Raw genomic sequence first — 19,392 nt, 5'->3', positions numbered from 1 at the left:
AAACCCAAGAAAACAAAAGCATACTTTTTTATTTTTTTGGTCCTTTTGGGGAAACTTGAGTGTTTAGTGGATAACCTGTGCTGGTCACTTTTTTAAAGGACCTACAAATATAACTGAGTGCTTATTACTTAGGAGAAGCACAAATTCATGTGTTTGTTTTGCAGAATATTTGAAACCCTGTTTCTTTTGATCAGATTTCCACCCCCACCCCCCCACCCCCCCGCCCCATGGTAAGAATCATGTCCTGTAAAGCGTTTAAGCTTAATGTTGATGGTCGTCTTTATAAATGTAAATGTTCTGAATTTATGAAGGTGGCAACTCACTGTGAATTTGTCAAGTTTTTAAAGCAGGAATCTTTACGAAATTCCTGGCAATGTTAGGTAGATGGATGGGCCCTCTTGTCTTCAGTCAGTTCGTACGAAACAGAAACGGATTGTGTAATTGGTACCTCTTTTTTTTTTTTTAGGGATTTTTCAAATATATAAAGGTATTTTTTAGCTATCTTTTTATAGTGGGCATACTTTTGCTTATTAGCACTGCCTTTTAACAGCTTTTAAATTTTTTACTGCAACTTGTCTTAGGGTGATTTCATGGTTGTATTTTAAAAATTCTGTGTCTTGGTGTTATATACTAGATTTTGAATCATAGTAGCTTGAAAGGACAGTGTCTCAAGTAATTTGTTTTACCTTTTACCAAAAATTTGATAACGTGCAGAAGATTCTTCCGTAACATACTAAATTCAGTATGTTGTTTTTAACAACACATCATTTATGTTTCATTTCCTAAGACTGTTACCAAGTTGGAATATTTCAGTGTGCAAGTTGGTGATGTCAGGAGTTATAAAAAAGGCAAACATCTCATTTGGCACATGAAGCATCGTCAAATTTGAGATACTTGTTACTCAGATTTGCTGATATGAAAAATGTATTTTCTGATGTTCATGTGTTTGAGATGGAAACTAACCTGGAGAATGAGTGCAGATACCACAGTTTCACAATATAAATAACTAAATAGAGCGGATGGAAACTTTGATCTGCTTAAGCATCTAGTTTTCAGTAGCTGCAAAACAGCAGAATATTACCTTAATGTCTTTTATAAAATACAACTGTGATTGTTACCCCTTCTGGTCTAAATACGAGGGAAGTTCTGTTCTAATAAAGCTTGTTTTGGTTTGAAGTTAGACGGCTTCTGTGAATATCAGTATATTTTATACCACTGCATACTAACAGAATATCAGGCTGACAAAAAGCATGACATATTTTAATTAGGTAGTACATTCTGATGTGACATAGTATATGTTTGGAGGAAATTGAGAAGGTGGCAACTCTTTTTCTTTGTGGGAACTTAGAATTCTACAAGACTTATGACTCTAAAATTTAATCATAAAACAAATCCATTATTTCTCTGGAAAATAACTTCTTGTACCTAAACAATGACAATAATCAGATTGTGTGTGAGAAGACTGTTATTTAGCCTTTACTCCATAGTATTTATTATTAAGTTTTGTATGAAATTTAAATAAATGCTAGATTACCATGGCTTTTTAAAAAGTTAATTTCTAAGTAAAGTTAATCAATTCATGATTTTTGAGAACATGCGTCTTGTTCACATTGTGGAGCTGTATTGTCATTCCATTTCTTTGTGTGTTGAGAATTAATTAGCAATTAGTGCTAGTTCATTTGGAGAGAAAAAAAAAAAAAGCACTTCATTTTGATTTCTTCTGTTTGTTTCTTTAGTCATCTTCTGAATCTACATCTTTGTCTCTATTACTTTCCTCCACAGCACCTTTCCCACAGGGACCTAGGATTTTCCTGTTTCCCAGCTCCCCTACACTCTCTTGTGATTCCCCACATCTTAAAAAGTCCTGTCTTCTCCTCTCGGGGTCTAGCCTTAACCCTCTACACTCTAGCCATGTCAGCCCAGTTGTTCTGAGGAAAAGTGTTTCTTTCACTGAAGAGCTGCTTCTGGCTGCTTCTGGTAGGATCAATCTATTATGGCCTTTTAAGCAAACTTTTAAGAAAATGTTGTTGTTATTTGATTTAGGGGCACTTAACACACAGCCTTCTATAACCGTACGTTTTTGTTCAGTTAGCCTCTGAAAACTGCTGGCTACATGACTATTCATACCATCTCTCACCTCTGCCCCAGAGGCTTCGAACAGCTTCAGAGCTTCTTATAGGATTTAAACCATGCATAGTTGACGCTACAGAACTTTCTCCTTTTCCCTTGCAAAATTTCCTTTAGTAATTGGGCGAAAGTAATTTACCGTTTTTAATATCCCTCACTGCTTTCACTTTGTTCCTATATTTTGCATGGAACAATCTCTTGCTCATTAATTCATTCATAACTTATTGGAATAATGGCTATCAGATGGCTAGCAACTCTGCTTTTTGAATTAATCTTTTAAACCAAACCCACACAAACTTTATTTGTACTGCCTCCATTTCCATTTCACTGTCATGCATTATTTTCATAGATTTAAATCAAATAGTTGATGTTACTGCTTTTTTCTGTAGAAACTATTTTGTTTCGTTTGTATTTTTTGAGTTTGTTTCATGTCCAGTATTTATGCTACATTTGTCTGTATTTAATATTGTATAGTCCCTGACACCAACATTTAGAATCAATGCCAAACAGTAAAAGCAATTTAATCTTGTTAAATGGGACTATACAAATACTAATATTTTTGTTTCCTTATCCAAGAACAGCTAAAAATATTTCTTCTGAATCGTAGTAATTTTATATATAATTATATGGTATGGTATCTTAGTGGGTTTTTTTTTAAAAATATTAGGGATGGGATTGTTATGTTAATTTAGTTATAAATTCAGTAAAAGAAAGTCTTGGCTTCATCCATGACTGTTTCCACTGTGGTGTTTGTATTTCATCTTGCTCCTGACACTTTTTCTTTGTTTTTTATCCTGTGCTTTCCTGTAGGACTTAGATGTTTATAATTGTGTTGACAAGTTAGCATTGGTGGTTTTAGGTAGAAGAAATACCAATGATAGTATGTTTTTAGGCGTGAAATGTTACCAAGAAAGTATGATTCACCAGCATTGTGTTTGCTTTAGGAAAAACACAATCTTGGTATGTGTTTATTTTTTTACTATTATGATTTCTAACCATGGAACAGATAACTTACTGTCATACATACAACCTGAATCTTGATGCACTCAGTTAAGAATACAGTTCCTTGATAACAGAGTTCAGTAGCAAACATGTTTGTGTATGTGAAACTTTCTGTCTCTTCAGAAAAGCTCCTGCAGTGGGAAGTAGGGGTGGAAGGAAAGTATATGAAAGAAGGAAGGAGAGAATTACCTGTGTTAGGCAAAAATGGAGTTTATTTTTATATTGTTTTACAGATAATCTGCGGGTTCTGTATGTGCAGATATAGTAATCAAATAAGTGTGGTGGTTTTAAATGCTCCGCAGTAGTCCTTGGCTTATTTGAATGAATTAGATGAATGAATATTTCATTGTGTAGATATTAAAGAAAATAACAATAATTGGTAATTTGTTTCAGAGTTTATATTTCAAAGCAAAGGATGTGCATTGCCTTTGCAATTTTCTTTGGAAGTCCCAATCATGCATTATGTAGCTATTGCTGTTATTGTATGAGTCTCCTCCCAGTGGTCAGGAAAGGTGATTTAGTTCCTCTGAAACTCTCAGAAAGCCAGATGTTTTGTTTTTACACTGGTAAAGATAGTAGAGTGAGGTACTTGATTATAGAGTAGTCTGGCAGAGAGGCATCATTCAGCAGCGTGGAATTAATGGTGACTTTGCAGTCCTTTTTGATAAGGGCTGAAAATCTGATTACACATATGTAGACACTTTCTGTGAGAAATAGAGAAAGTAGATCTATATTGAAATCATAGCCAAAACTCCCAGTAGTAAAAAGAAAAAAAAAACCAAAAAAGAAGTTATGAGATAGGAAGGAATTGCAGGCCAAGTCTTTTAAGTTTTTTTATTTTGAAGTTGCTTTTTTAAAATTTGGGTTGACAGCAGAAAAAGCTCTTGGATCAGAGGTTTTCATCTGTATACTAAAAACAACATTACTGGTCATGTGAACACCAAGCCCAGCCCCCATCCCCCCAATTTAAATGAAGATGTGATAATCAGCATGGTTTTTGTCTGGAAGTTAAAATTATGGGGATAATTTGATTGTTTTTAATGATAACTATATATTTTTAATCCAAGTTTGATTACAAATGTTAATGTGTTTCTTTGAATGTCATTTGTACTGATACTCTTCAGGAATGGGCAGTGGGAGTGCTGGAAAAGAAGGGGGGCCATTTAAAACTCTTTTAAGACAACAGACTCAGTCAGCTCTGGAACAAAGGGTAAGGCATGTTCTACTTACATTTCTGGTCTACTAAAGTGAGAATTTAGCTTGTAAGTTAAATGTTTCATGTTATCGTCTGTTTAAAAATACGCATAATTTTTAGGTCTGTAAATGTACTGGAAATCAGCATTGAACGTTTAATAGCGCCTTTATACGCTTTTTAAAAATATATTGCTAAAGTATTAAGAAAAGGGTGGAGGAGAGAAGTGTAATGTTCGCAGCACTCAAGTGATTACAGTGGGTGTGATAAGAAACGGTTATAGCAAGGATTACTACTATTTAACCTCTGTAAGGTACTGATGCTTGTGTAAGTTTAATACTTTACCATCTTGTATTTAAGCTAAGCTTTTACAGAACCCGAATTCAGAAACACTGGAATAGCTTTAATCAAGATGAAAATTCCATTTATAGTTGTGAAAAAGTTCAGTTTTGAAAAATAATAGTTGGTGCATAATTTAGTCTCTTTTTTACTGCTTGAAATATTGTGCATGTAGTGGCCTTTAAATAATGGTAACTTAAACCTAAATCACTTCTCTAGCAATAAAGGGCCTTTATAGGTTTACAGGTTTTTAAAGCACCTCTGTAGGACTAAAAATGCTATCTGTTACGCTGAATAGACTGTTCAGTACTGTTGTGATACAAGTACTGTTTTTAATTCTTTAAATTTTGGAATGAGTCCTTGCAACTTTTTTTTGATACGTTATTTACTGCATTTGTCAATATTATTAGTGAGGTGTCTCAAAGCAAGAAATGTGTTTTCCTATACAGAAATGAGTTATTCTAGTTTTAATAATGATTTCTGACTACTTGAACTACTTATGTAAAACCATATGCTTTCAGAAAATAAAACTAGCTGCATCTGTGAAATATAACTGAATTGCTGTTTTTTTAGAGTAAGTGCATGATTCTCTTCTCGTTTTTTGTGTTATCCTTTGCTAAGGGAGGATCGCCTCATAGGTTCTGTAGAAGGCGGGTATGTTCTGAAACATTGTGTGACTCTCTTTGTAGCCCTTTTTCTTGTATTGAAGACTTCTAAACAATTATTTTAAATATTTTGATTTTCGTTTTTTTGTGAGGTTTTCCAGATTTCTTTGTAATCTTGTTTATGTAGGAATTTTTAATATTCTGTGTGGTTTTTCTGACGGCATTTATCAGATTGGCATATTTTTGCTTAGTTAGTATTTTGCATGTTGATACATTTAGTTAAAATTTTAATTTCTGTTTAAATACAAATCCATGGCATTTTGCTTTTAGTGTTTTACTTTAAAAAAAATGCTTTAAAAAGAGTCTTCTCTGTTTCTATATTTTATTTGCTAGCATTTCAGACATTTCATGGCTGATCTGTAATTTCCTTAGGAAGATTTTTAAAAACAATTAAAAACATAAATTGAGAACATTAAAAATACTTTAAGAGCTTTAATTATTTCCATACGATAAGAACTGTACACTGTCTAGTGGGAAAAAATACCGTAAAATGTGATGGAAACTCGTAGAATATGTTATTAATGGTGATGTAGCAAAGCATACAGACTGTTAATTGATAAAAAAAATGTTTGTACTGTCTGAAAACTTCATGTTGGATGTGTTTTTTCTGTGATTACCTGTTTTTCAGTTACTTAACCTACAAGGCTTATTCATTCTAGTTATTTTGTCTGCTTTAATATTGCACACACAAATAGTGCATTCTAGTTACTCATCTGAGTTAGCTAGGATAGCACTTAAAAAAACAAAGAGTGAATTCAATACATATATTTCCACACAGATAGATAGTAAATACTTTTGAATCTTAGTTCAGTTTATTTGGCTATATGGTAATGCTAAGGCCTATTAAACCCAGTTCATTTAACTGGATGTCTCCACAGCATTTTTTTTTTTTTTCATCAAATGTGTTTTTAACATGTCACTTAACCCCCCATTGCAAATGAGAATGTATTTTTGTTGAAAAAGTAATATTGTTTGATTTCTTCCAGGAAAGTATACCAGCCATGGAAGATTCACATACGTGTTGTGTTTTTCATTAATATATTTTTAGCAACTCACAGATGCCTGTTGATAGCTGTGCTATAGTTACACTTGTTAACTTTGTGTATATTTTTATCTATAAGCTTTATATGCTATGTTTCCGTCAGTGAGGAAATTTGAGCTTACTTTAGTCCTAAAAAAATAGTCTATATTTTTGATAATATTATGTATCTGCTGACCTCAGCTTGGACAAATGCTGTTTTATTCCTTTGTGTTTGCATTCTTTGAGTACTTGAGAGCGTCTTTACTGCTGCCTTTCCAAAGCGTCGATCTATTGATCTTCAGCTCTGAAGAGCACTGCTGGATAACTGTTGTGTTAGAGTGCAGCTCTCTGTGAGGATCTTTGGCTGAAATGCTGACTTAAGCAAATTTTCTTTCCAGCAACTTCTTGGTACTATCCGGCCCATCCCCTCAGTTCAGTTGAAGAAGACTTGTAAGGTTGTTTGGCCACCTTGTGCGATGGCACAGTACATGTGCTTAGAATAAAAATAATTCAACCACAGAATAAATAATATTTTAATATGGACCAGTTCCGTGCTCTGGTTCAGCCCAAAAGCTCCATGAATGTACCTGAACATTATGAGCATTATCTGAGGGAGGGGTGCAACGATGGGAATGGGTGAATGGCTGGAAGGGAATCTGAGAACTGCTTCACCTGGCGCTAACACCAAACGATATGTGTGTATAGTCTTGTTCCATGTGCTTTTTCATGATTTTGTGTGTCTTTGTATGAAATGTAGCTAAAAAGAATACTAGCAATACATGTGTGCATATATACAAACATTTTTAAACATTTTATTAAAAAAATATTATGAGGATTTTATTGCAACCTTATCAAACTTTTCCCCAATTGCCAACTATAAAATAACTATATAGTTGCAAGAATTAAACCAGTAAATTCTTTCTGGGCCTGCACAGTGACTCTGAAATGGCTCAGTGAATTGGCGTTGGTAAAACAATTGACCATCTTCAGTTGTAGTTTAGAAACGTTGAGATCGTTGAGTCTTGTCTCATATGGGAATGCTCTGGGCTTGCATTACCTTGATGTAAAGATAGTCCTTTGCAAGTTGCAGTGATGGAGATTTTTAATATGGAAGCTGCATCAAGTTCTTGTGGAAACTCTGTTTTCCATGAAATAAGTGTTGCTTTATAATTTTGGAGTATTACAGATTAGCACATGTAATTGAGGCTGGAACTTGTATTCGAGTAATATAATAGTAAAAACCCTAAAAACTCGAAATGAGCTTAAAAAAGAAAAAGAGGGAGAGGTGGGGTGAGAACCGTCATACGAAGTGATGGAATTCCACTTCTGTCAGAGTGGATGAGGCATTGTTAATGGAATAATAGCATGTCAGAATGGTTCAGTGAGTCAGTCACCCAGATTTGTCAATGGCCAAAATTAACTGATAGGACATAGGTCTAATTTTAGCATGTATTGTAGACTTACAAGTATTGATATGCCTAAGTGTATTAATTGAGACAAACCCACACTATTACTTCAGAGTTTTATGCCCGGTTTGTAGGATAGCGAGTAAGGCGAACTGGAAGTCTGAACATGTTAAAATTACTTGCAGTACACAGCCTTACGAGAATGAATAAAAAATTAATTTCTGAATTTCCATATAGATTAAAAAGCATCAGATTTGCTTTGGAGCATAAAATATAAATTCACTTTGTTCCCTACATACTGCTTTAGCACAATGTAAATGTGAGTGTTTATATATATTTATGTATAAAATATAAATGTAGTATAGGCTTAATGAAATCTCATATAGGTGTCATATGCAGTAAAGTTTTTTTATTAATTTCTATAGTTCTGGAAGAGCTAATTTGTTTTGATGTCATTAACATTGGATAACTATTCAGAGGACAGAACAAATGTATGTTTATATATTTAAATTTAAATTATGCCGAATGGGTGTTATTGAGTTATAGAGGAACAAACATTTTCAGTATATTTGTGAATCATTGAACAGTTGATACTACAGAGCTGCAGTGAAAGAGGTTCTGACAAGTGTTGGTGTGTTGGGTTATTCCATTTTTCAGTATGAAAGACACAGAAAAGGACTGTGTTGTAGTCAGAGCTTTCTGAATATTCTGGCAACTTGCAAAGCACTTTGGTCTGTTAGAACCTTCAGGGGGAGTCTTTTCTCTAGCCATCTCTAGAGATCCATTAGTGCTTCTGGAGGCAGATTAGTCAAGCTGTTTTGCAGAATCCTGTGGTGAAACCTTCTCCTTTCTAATTGCAGGCATGTCTGCAGGTTTTGGTGGGTTTTGGGTTGATGTTTTGTATTGTTTTGGTTTGTTTTTTTCTTTTTTCCTTTTGGTCATTGATACCACAGTTGTTGATTTCAAAGTTAGACTCTGAATTTTGAAAGTCTAAACCAAAGTCCCAAGAACTTGACATTTGTAGGACCTTTTAAAAGTTTTAAGAGTTCTAATAACAAGGGTGTTCATAATTCTGAAGTGTTAATTTTTAAATCTACATTGAGCTTCGGTTTAAGATAACTTTTCATGCCATGTATTGCTGGAAGTGTTATCCTCATTTAATTGGCAGCATGTACACTGTTTTAGGTAGTTGCTGAGTTGAACTGTACCTTTGCAAGTGCTGCAAGTATGTGAGAAAGGAGTCTGTACTGTACCTTCTCCCATATAAAATTATGGTGCTTATTTTTTCTGTTTAACCAATCATTATGACTGTACAAATCGTGATTGCATGAGTTCTATTTTTCTTTTTTTTTCTATTTCTTTTTGCCTTTGTGCATTTAGAATTGCTGAACACAAATCTCTTGCCTTTCCCCCATAAGTGTTCTATCATGTCTATATTAAACACTCCATAGAATGTCTCTGTAGAAAATAAAATCTTCCAGTTTTGGGCTCACCTTCTTTGAATATGACTATTTTATTTCATTGTGTGTGTCATAAAAAACTATTATTTCTTTGCCTCTTGTATGAACTACGTTTTTTAGTAGTTGCTGAAACTTGTTATTTCTTCATTTCAATTATGAATTGGTAAAAAATAATCTATGCAGTGAATTGGCAGTGCATTTCTTTAGTTTAGGAACTTGCAGTTGTGCTTTAAAGACTTATGCTTTATTCCAAAAGGTGGATATTTACTTTTATGTTTACAGCTTATGACAATTTTGGAGCAATTGGTTAATATCTTTTAGGTATGTTTTCCTGTAATAAGATGCTTATCATCTTTGCAAGACTACAGTTTGTTTTATCCTGTGCTTCAGGATCAAACTGCAGTCAGTTGTAACAATAAGACCTAAAAAAATTGAGAAAAGCGTTCCTTTATTTTGTATGAGCTAACGAGTAGAATACTGTTGTGTAGCTGCCATCCTAAAAGTTCCTCAATTGAGGCTTTGTTAACACAAATGTATAAAGTTTTGATTATTTGTTAATATTGTACTGAAATAGGACTCTGTGGGGGAAAAGTATTGTTACATTGTATAATACCTCTGCTTTTAATATATTATGAGTATATGAAGCCAAATGGTTACACAGTAAGTAGTAAGCCTGAAGAACATATTTGGCCTAATGTAACAGCTTTGCTTGTATTTCAGAGAAATTGTCAATTCTGTGCATGTTTATTGGCAGTCAGCAGTGGTTGGTAAGCAGTCATTTGATGTTTGTTTTTAATCATAACAGGAATTTCCATTTTTTACGTTGACGAGCTTTCCACCAGGCTTCCTTGTCCATGTTGGTGGTGTTGTCAGTGCACGGTCTGTGAAGCTCCTGGACCGCATTCACAATCCCGGTATGTTAACACAGTAAGGACTTCCCAGTTCAGTTGTAATGATCACGTACTTTTAACCTTTATGACTTTGTAACATAGCACTATTTGGATAGATATAAATGTATTCTAAGAGTCTATATTAAAACAAATCTTTTTAAGTTTGAAAAGTAATAACCAGGCAGAGGGTATGGAAACTTCTTTAGTTGGAAACTTTTTAGTAAGTCAGTGAAATAATAGAGTACTTTGAATCCAGTAACTTTGCTCTAAAAACTGGCTTTGAGTTATTGAGGGTTGAATTTTTTTTTTACCTCTTAACATTAAAACTTGATGCAGTTTTTCCACTCAAACAAAAATAAGAGTAAATGTTTGATCTTAACTGTGAATGTTTTCTAATTTTCAGCTCCTTGAAATCTTTGAGGGATAATCACTGCAATTTATCTCAATACGTGTTTTTAACCTCTTTTGATAAAACCTTTACAGCTTTGTTTCTGAATAGTCCTTTAAGATTTTTATTTAATATTTTACCTGGGCACCCCAGTACTGGAACATGTGTATTTTGCATGTCCTAGTTCTGTCATCAGAATTAAGTGACTTTTGACTCTGAAGAATTTGGTGTTATAATCAGTGAGGCAAGCTGAGAAATAATCTGTAAAAAGTTGAGTTAAGAGTACACTTAAGAATGCAGACAGAGGAGACTAAAAAAATAGCACCTGTCGTGAGTTTGCATGCACTAGTCAGGAGTAATAAAACAAAGCTTGTGCAAATGCATTTTTAAAATCAATTACTGAAAAAAAAAATCTTTTTTCCCCTCTTGTGGCCCAAGGCAAGTAATTCTACAAGCAGGTGGATTGTTGCTTATCTAAAGCCTGGCAACATTAAATAAAATTGAGACTAATTTTAATTAGAAAAGCCTACTTTTAAGGAATTTTTTAAAAACGTGTATACACAATATTGTTTTTTCTCTATTGTTAAGACTTATCTACACACTGGAGAGGAGATCAAGAGAAGTGTCAAAGTATAATTTTTGTCAGCCCTTCCTTTCCTTGACACAGATTTGTCTTAGGCTTCTGTATTTTCACTGTATTTCTGATACAGGTCATTTATGGGCAAAACTAACTGTGATAAATTTATCTTTAAGACAAAAGAAAATCAATTATAGCCATATTTTTAAAAAAGGAATTTCTTACGTTGTGTGTTCCTTTGTATTTACCAGCTGACTGAAAGCAGAGTATGAAATAAAAGAAGATAGAGATGCACATTTGCACAACTAAGTGGCTCTTTGCAGTGTTCTTGTGGGTCTTGTAGATTGCTCCTGACAAGTGAATGTAAGATGCATGGTACTTTGAACTCAGTATATTGCAAAACAATAAAAGCAAAAAGGGGAATTAAGGCACGTGACTATGGGAGGGAAGGTGAAGAAGTAGAAAAAGAATTTCTGGTCCAGTGATGATCATTTGAGATGATGTGCATTTGAGTCAAATAAGTCTGTTAAATATTAAAGGAAACAAACTGGCAAATCAATAAACGTGAGACTATAGAAGAGGAAAGAACATTTGAAGGGCTGGTTTGACAACTTAATAATAAGACGATTATTGCTATATACTGTTCACTTTGGTCACCTAGAACTAGATTACTGTAGCATGCTCCTCTTTTCCCTTTCTATTTCAGCCTCTTATTAACTCTGCTGTCTGTGTCTTTCCAGTTCCTGTGGAGTGGTGTTGTCAATTGTGTTCTTGTTGGTAGTTTTTTTTCACTATTCTGCTCCTATAACTGATCTACTAATTTGCTGTTTTGAACTCAGCCTTTGTCGGAATTATGGGTAACACCAGATCATACAAACTGCTAGACTGGAATAGTTTCAATTCAGGTATTTTATTAGTCATTCAGTACTACATATGCTGACAGAAATTATGGCAGCTCAGTGAAGTTCTTAAAAATGCAGTAGGATTTTTAGGTTAATGCTTCAAATTTAAATCTGTTTAACCACCAAACACTTAAATGTCTTCTTTTAATGTTGTTAAAGGCTTTCTTTAAAATTGCAAAATGTTGTTTTAGTATGAAACAGTATTGCTAAGAATAATTTCATGTTGCTCTAGAAAGCTGAATGTTCAGATGAGACTCTGTAGTAGCTTTCAGCTTAATGTCCACAAAGCTAGTAATTTAGGTAAAAAAAATTCTTATTTATACGGTTGGGATCATGTTAGGTGTGAATTCTTTTTTTTTTTAAATAGTGTTTTTTTTTTTTGGTTTGTTGGTTTGATTTGGGGGAGGCTGTTGGTTTGTTTTGGTTTGTTTTGCATGAGCTTGCACTTGTTTTGAACAATGACTGTACTTCTGTTAATTTCAGGAAGTTAATGAATGTATTTGTTCTAAATAATAGCTATAGAAATTGAGAGAATGGAAAATAAACAGGATGATCTCTTTAAAGAGAAGGGTAGTATGTAGTCTGGATTTGTTGGTTCATAAGTTGTCTTGTAAAATGCAGTCAGCTTGCGGGACTTGAAACATAATGATTCAAACCTTTTAATCACTTTAACAGCTAACTTGAAAAAAGCCCCTGTATTCTATTTTTTATGTAGTTTTAGGGATCAGAGTGAGTTGATGCAGTCACCGTAAAAGCTACATAGAGTATTGGCCTCTTAATGGGGAGAAATAAACACTTCCTCCCCATCTTTTACTCTGGAAAATGTGTCAAGCTTTGAAAAAAAAAAAAAGCATAACTTCTCTGCTTTTAATAGCCAAGCAAGCAGACCTTGCCAAACTTTGATGTTTTTAGAACTGACACAGTAGAAGGATATAAATCTGATCTCTGGGGATTTGTTTCCCACGGAAACTTTCCTCCTTGTTACTTCACTGTTGCAGTGCAGCTCTGCGTCACTTTGGAAATGGCAGTGTCATGCTATAAACGTCAGTTTAAATTATCTGTATGCATTTTTTGTTTTACACGTATTTCGACAGCAGATAGTGCCTAAAACTATTGGCTCGGTTTTGTATCCTCATTCCTTGCTACAGTGAGTGTCTTGTAATATTATAATGATGAGGTTTTCTGGGTTTGTTGGTTTTATTTGCTTGTTCTAAAGTGGTATCTTCTGAAAATAATTTTACTTTCCATATGAAAATAATATTACAAAATTCTCAGATCTGTTACTGGTATAACTTAGCCTGAGCCAAGGTGCTAAAGATGTGTTGAAATTTTTCATCTTGTGTGCTACCTTGAAAAGTTTGAATTGATTCGTACTTCTTTGAGATAGTGTTTAATACAATGCCACCATGGAATAATTTTATTAGAATAATTAAATGAGTTATATACAGTCACTGAACATGTATTGATCTAGGCTAAAAAGTGATCCCAAAATATAAACTTAGGAAGCTTAAGGGGAAGTCATGAGTTCATTTCTTGGCAGAACATCCAAAACAGCACCCTACATTTTTTAGGAATAACAGGAAAAAGGAGACATGTATATATGTTTTATACCCAGGGGTGGTTGTTATCCAAAAATTTTGGACTAGAGAGGTCTAAACCAAAGAGTTAATATGGAGTTAATACCTTGCTGAGAGCTGTCTGTCTTTCTGTTGCTTGGCATATGTTAGCTGTTCTGTAGTAACAGTCTTAATTAATCCGACTGGTTAGGGACTTAGCAAGTTATCCTCGTATTCCTGGAAGCATGTTTCTTTTCCAATGCTAAGTGTGTTGCTGAATAAAGAAGAAAAGAGAGTAAATCAGTTGTTAAACATGGTGTGTGATGGATAGTAGAGTTGCAGATTATATTGAAGTTAACTCTGGTTTAGACTGGAATAAAGAGTATACTGTGCAGATCTGAGAAAACAGAGATTTCTAGTCATGTCCCCCTTCTAGAGCCTTCTTACCAGCTCTGTCATTGCTGGCTAATACTTGGCTTAAAGGAGGGCTGGCATTTATGCAGCTTAAAGGAAAACAATACTACATTTTTACGTTACATTCACATTAGCAAGGGTATAATCACAGCCATGAGCAGGCAAAACGTTTTCTGTTTTGAAAACGTTCAGACATCATTTAGGCTTGCTAGTAACCTGTGTAAGTTATTTCTGTGGTTTTTTTCCAGTGGAAAGGGGGCTTCTTTAAATTAAATGTGTAAGATACAACAGGACCATCCAATGATGGTGAAAAGTCAGAGATTTGAAGGTGCATGAAAATGAAATGTGGAAGTAAAGACTGACTTCATTTGATGAATGAAAAGACAAAAAGAAACTACTTGAGCATCTGGGAATTGCATATAGTTCAATGACAAAATTGTTTAAATGTTTGTAAAATTCTGAAAAAGTTATGATCAAGATGAATCTGCAAAATAAAAGCAGAGAAATGATTCCTGTAAGAGAGCCTGTAATACAGTGTTAAAAATACTCTGATGCTGTCTCTGAGAAAGGTGTTGAAGATGTACTATAAATACAGAAGCTTGAAAGGAATCTTGGATACAGAAGACTGGATCTTTGTTAAAGTTTTTCCCTGAGTTTAAAGACAGAGAAGAAACATTCCTTAGGAAGTGCAAAGAACTTGTTGAAGAGACTGCTTTTGCATGCAGTGGTTTCATAGCACTAACATATACAGTGTTCTCACTAATTTATTACATTTTAAAACTCCTCATTTGGGGAGCTGCTTCAGCAGTGATTCTTCAGCTCCAGTAGTCAGAAACGTGGAAGGAGGAAAGATTGTTATTAACATTCCCAAGGATCTCCTTAGCTGCTTGTTTGATATTCAGACTTACTGTTGGAGTGTGAAATTCTCCATAACTGTGGTTTTATATATGACGAAATGGAAGAAGAGCTTGAATATGTTTTGTTTCTGTAACTGAATGGGTTTTTTTCGCAGAAATACAAACATGCAGTGAATGTGCAAATTGCATTTCATACTGCTGTCTAGGGTGTAAATATGGCATACTTGTAAGAACACAGAAAGAAATGTCAGAATGTATTTGTTAGTGTCTGATGCAGCTATCATTCATAACTAGTAGAAAAACTACATTTTAAACTTGACCTCCTGCCTTTTCTTGGAGAATTTCCAGGTTGACTTCTTGTACATAAGAGTGTGTGTTGATATGATAATGGAGGTTAAGGCAGTTGTCAGAGGTTTTTCTGAACAGAGTGAGGGGTACAACGTTTTTCAGTAATATTTTACATTTCTGCCACCTTTCCAGAGGAGTGACTATTCCTAAATGTTTTTTATGGTTAATGTGCATGGTGTTTGAATATTCTTTGTGGAAGCAGACACACCCTTATATTGATGAAATAATTTTCTTTGGGACTGGGCATTATTTTTCTTCTAGAGAGTTCTGAGTAGATATTTTCGTAACTGAACAAAGGATGGTCACTGTCACAGAGTATAGAATAGTATTCCTATGTTGTTTTAGAGATTCATAAATTAACAAACTTGGCATTTAAAATCTTGAACTTAGGCAAATAATTTTAAAATAAAGCTAGTGAATCTGTTCATGTTGATTTAAAAGTCTCCCTGGACTGCCCTAATGATGTGAAAGCCATCGTAGACGTCTTGCTCCAGTTAAGCTGTTGCTTATTGCACCACTACAGTTTGCTTTTGAATTCGTACGTAAGAGAGAGAACTGTGGTCTTGTGGAAAGTTATTACACCTAATTTCAAAATATGGGGCTTTACTAAAACTTTTTCTTCCTTCATGAATTGCAATAAGTTCTTTTGAGCCTTATGATACGTCACTCTGTGGTTGCGGAGATATGGTTGTAGAACTTCTTGCCTGCCTCAAAAATATGTTATTGTTAGAAGAAAATCAGAAAGATTCTGGTTGGGAGGACACCTTCCTAACTACTACGTAATTAAATGTAAGCATGTCATTGTAAAATGGCTACAGATAGTGTTGTAGGAAAATGGCAGATAACACAAGTTCTGACTGACTAACAGGATTACAGAGATAACCCTGGTTAAATCTTAATGGATAAGATAATTTTCTGAGCTGAATTAGGCACTAGAGATTTCTCTTCTAAGTGCTAAGACTGAAGTTCATGATGTTGCTATGTTTCTTATAAAGAAATATCGTAGTTGGGTTGTTGTGGTTTTTTTCCTGGTGCAGTTGGTACTTTGGATTCTGCCTAATGGCGCAGTTTGCTTTGACCTTTTGCACTGATGTTTTCCGTATTTTTTGTAAGTTTTGAGGTTTTCGTTTCTCTTAATGCGGTCTCCTTGAGATCTTGAACTCACTTCAAAAGCCACTGTATGAAGGCTCTTTGGATCCAGAAGCTGAGAGAGCCCTTTCTGACTAGTGTCAGTTTTGAGTGTATAAAAATAATGAATGCAGTGGTTCTGTGAATGTAATAAGTGAAAGCCTGAGAAGTTTAAGCAAGTAATAGGAAATGTAGAGGCAGTATCGTTTGCTGAAAAAAATAATGCTATGACAGCTCTGCAGTTGTGCAGTGAGGTAGTTTGATTGCATGGCAGTCAGCAGGAAAGCGGCAGTCTTGTCTGTGGACATCTGTCTGTGTTTGTTGGGAGATCAATTTTTTGTGTTTAAAAATTCTGTATGTTTCTTTCAAAAGACTGTGTTAGATGAGTAGTATTGTTGCTTGTTTTAAGATTCCATCTAGTTTGGATTGTTTTAAAGTTTAAATCCTACTTGTAATGCATTTTGTTACACTAGTTAAAAAATAGACAAAAGTGTGGTTTAAGGAGACTTGTTTTGTTACAGCATAGTATCTCCTGCCTTGGATAATAGGCCCTTTGTTGCTGTCATCTGTAGATGTCCTTTGAAGATTGCTCATGTTTTAAAATAGGTTGTGTTTATTGTGCCACAGTGACAAAACAACTGAGATACACAAGAAAAAATAAGTAGTTTATTATCTAGCAGCACTTCAAAGTGGCAGACCTTGCTCTTGTTGCTGTAATAAGGTCAATTGAAACGGATTCCTAGATCATCTTTAGTGTCTCACTCATCTTTAATCACGATCTGACCATTATAGGATGACATTATAGGATCAACATAAAATCTTTAACATGGGAGTGACAAAGTTACATATTTACCACTGGCACAACGGTTTTCCAGCAACAAATTGATTTCTGATATCTAAGATTTTGACAGCAAGCCAGGAGCTGTTAGGAAGGCTTGCTGTCAGGGATGTTGAGAATATAAAATTGTTCAGAAATATATGGCTGAGAGACTTGGTTGGAAGTTAAGGTAGGATTCCAAAAGCCAAATTTGAATTAGTAATATTTAGTTTTAGGAAAAAACGGAGTAATAAAAATTTTTTAAAATTTTTTTTAGGTAAAAACATCTCGTCATCCTTTTTAAAATCACTTAATTGAAACTATAATTCCATATGTTTCTGTGTAAATTACAAATTCATCTGCATCAGAGACACAGAAGCTGTGGAGGTTCTGTAAATTCTGTTTCATAATTCTTAATTTTTCATTTGTAAGGAAAACGAGAGTATTCTCTAGCCTTCTAGTACTGATATAGTTTTTTTCCATGGAATTGGGAACATAAGAAAAGAATTCAGTTTTGATGGGAATGTTACTAAGAGAAACACTTCTCTTAGTAACTTCTCTGTCTTGGGGTATATCTTAGTATTAAAGCTAACAGTCTTCAGTAGTGAGCTGCCAGTAGAAGGAATGATGATGCATTTCTGTCTGATTTCTGCCACGTGCTGTTGCAGTCTTCTGATGGTCATGTAGTGATTTGGCCAGAGTGACCCAACACAAGGGTAGTCCTGCAAATGAATGGGTTTGTGTTGAATCTGCTAGCTGGAATATCTCATCCTATAAATGTATAAAAGCTGGATCCAGTTTTAATCCTAAATGTTCTTAAAGTTGTTTCTTCAGTAATTGAAGAATTTCTTCAACATCCCAACTTAAACCTGCTTTTTTTGCTTTTTCAGCAGTTTGGGCTTGTGAAGTGAGAAGTGTTCTCTCTGATCTCATGTGGCAGAAAAGCACTGATTCAATACTGTTGTCCAGGCTGTAGTTCAAATTTTGTAGGAGTAATTGTATCCGTTCTTTTTAGCACTGTAGTTGCACAGTTTTCTTCTGGTTTAGTGTATCTTAGTTTTCATTTGATAAGTCTCAATAATCTACTTCCTTCAGTTTCTGTACCATAAGCAAAGTTTTCATTTTCACATCTCTGACTCTCAAAGATAAATATAGGGACTAATTTTTAAAAAAGGATGAATTGGCTTTGGGAATCTTTCAAATGATTTAGTTATTTGCTGTCCAAATTTGATGCTTAAACTTTACAGTCAAATGATTTGGTTTTTTGTACACTTATTTAATTGTTAAATATTTTAGAAAGATGATAGGAAGTTTCAGTATTTGTGAGATAACCAGAGAGGATTAAACTAAACCTTGAGGTTCAGGGAAGGATGCTTATAAACCTAGTAAAGTGGTGTCTTAAAAAACCCCGAACAAACCTACCAAAAAAAAAAAAAAAAATCCACACTTTTCTCTTTATAAACTGATTAATAGGTTTTAATTAAGAAGATCCAAGAATAGGAGGATAAGGAAGGTATGTGGATAATGGCTATGCTTAGTGAAATACTCAAAGATTGAATTTGAAGGAATATTATTGGTGTCTCCATTGCTGTTTTTGAGACAACAGAACAGTAAGTCATTTGTAGATTGTGAAAACTTTCATAGCGTGATTTTTCTCTTAATTTCAGAATGTTACATGATGTAAATATTTACTAAATTAAACAATATTAACATAGGTTAAATGAATCATATAGTTCCTACTTCAGAGTTATGTCTCAGGACGTCTAAGGATTCAGCTGTAGTACAAGTCTTGAATATGATCTGTGTAATCAAGACACCATTCTTAATTTTTCTTAAATTTTTGAGAATCTATATGGACCTAGTGTTGTGCAGACTCTGGCTGAATCTTGAAAGACCCTGTACAAATGAATCTCTAGGAAATAACTTTGGAAAGATATTGCTTCTTATGAACTGGAAAGTGTCAGTAATGTGTAGTGTTATCTCCAGGTGAAAGATTTGGACATGTTGTTGTCCTAGTGACAATTCAGCCTCACAGAAGTCACACTCATGTTGTGAAGGAAAGAGATAGGTGGATTGGTGGTGCATGGAACTGATTAAAGGAACAGTTAGGGCACAAAATAAATGCAGTGCTGTTTGTATCTTCTAAAGCTGTTTAATAAAATAAGATTAGAAGGTTTCGGTTGGAGGAGTTCTGAGTTGGCACAATTTTTATGGAATACAGTAATTGTTGAAAACATTGCTCCTCTGATCTTCAGCTCTAGAAACGGTGTGCTTTGTTTCCACTTTGTTAGAATTATCAAGCC

The 19,392-nt window shown here is 34.3% G+C and overlaps 1 protein-coding gene across 24 annotated transcripts in view; it reads left to right on the top strand.

Annotated features, from left to right (window-relative positions):
* The window catches only part of C2CD5 (C2 calcium dependent domain containing 5), a 63,532-nt gene that overhangs the window by 14,153 nt on the left and 29,987 nt on the right, over positions 1 to 19,392 (top strand). For 10 of the 24 annotated variants that reach the window (XR_008451813.1, XM_054077312.1, XM_054077327.1 and 7 more), the window contains 4 exons: positions 1,783 to 1,977; positions 4,254 to 4,339; positions 10,018 to 10,126; positions 11,907 to 11,972. Coding sequence is in view for 23 of the 24 variants with exons in the window: in XM_054077312.1 (XP_053933287.1) it covers positions 1,783 to 1,977; positions 4,254 to 4,339; positions 10,018 to 10,126; positions 11,907 to 11,972 (456 nt within the window). In the remaining variant the exon portion in view is untranslated. The remainder of the gene's footprint in view (positions 1 to 1,782; positions 1,978 to 4,253; positions 4,340 to 10,017; positions 10,127 to 11,906; positions 11,973 to 19,392) is intronic. The other 14 variants (XM_054077292.1, XM_054077275.1, XM_054077238.1 and 11 more) reach the window with 3 other exon arrangements.

This window comes from Cuculus canorus, chromosome 1 (assembly GCF_017976375.1).
Source record: "Cuculus canorus isolate bCucCan1 chromosome 1, bCucCan1.pri, whole genome shotgun sequence".
NCBI classification, from domain to species: domain Eukaryota; kingdom Metazoa; phylum Chordata; class Aves; order Cuculiformes; family Cuculidae; genus Cuculus; species Cuculus canorus.
Note: the sequence above shows the minus strand (reverse complement) of the source record. Positions and strands in the feature narration are given on the sequence as shown.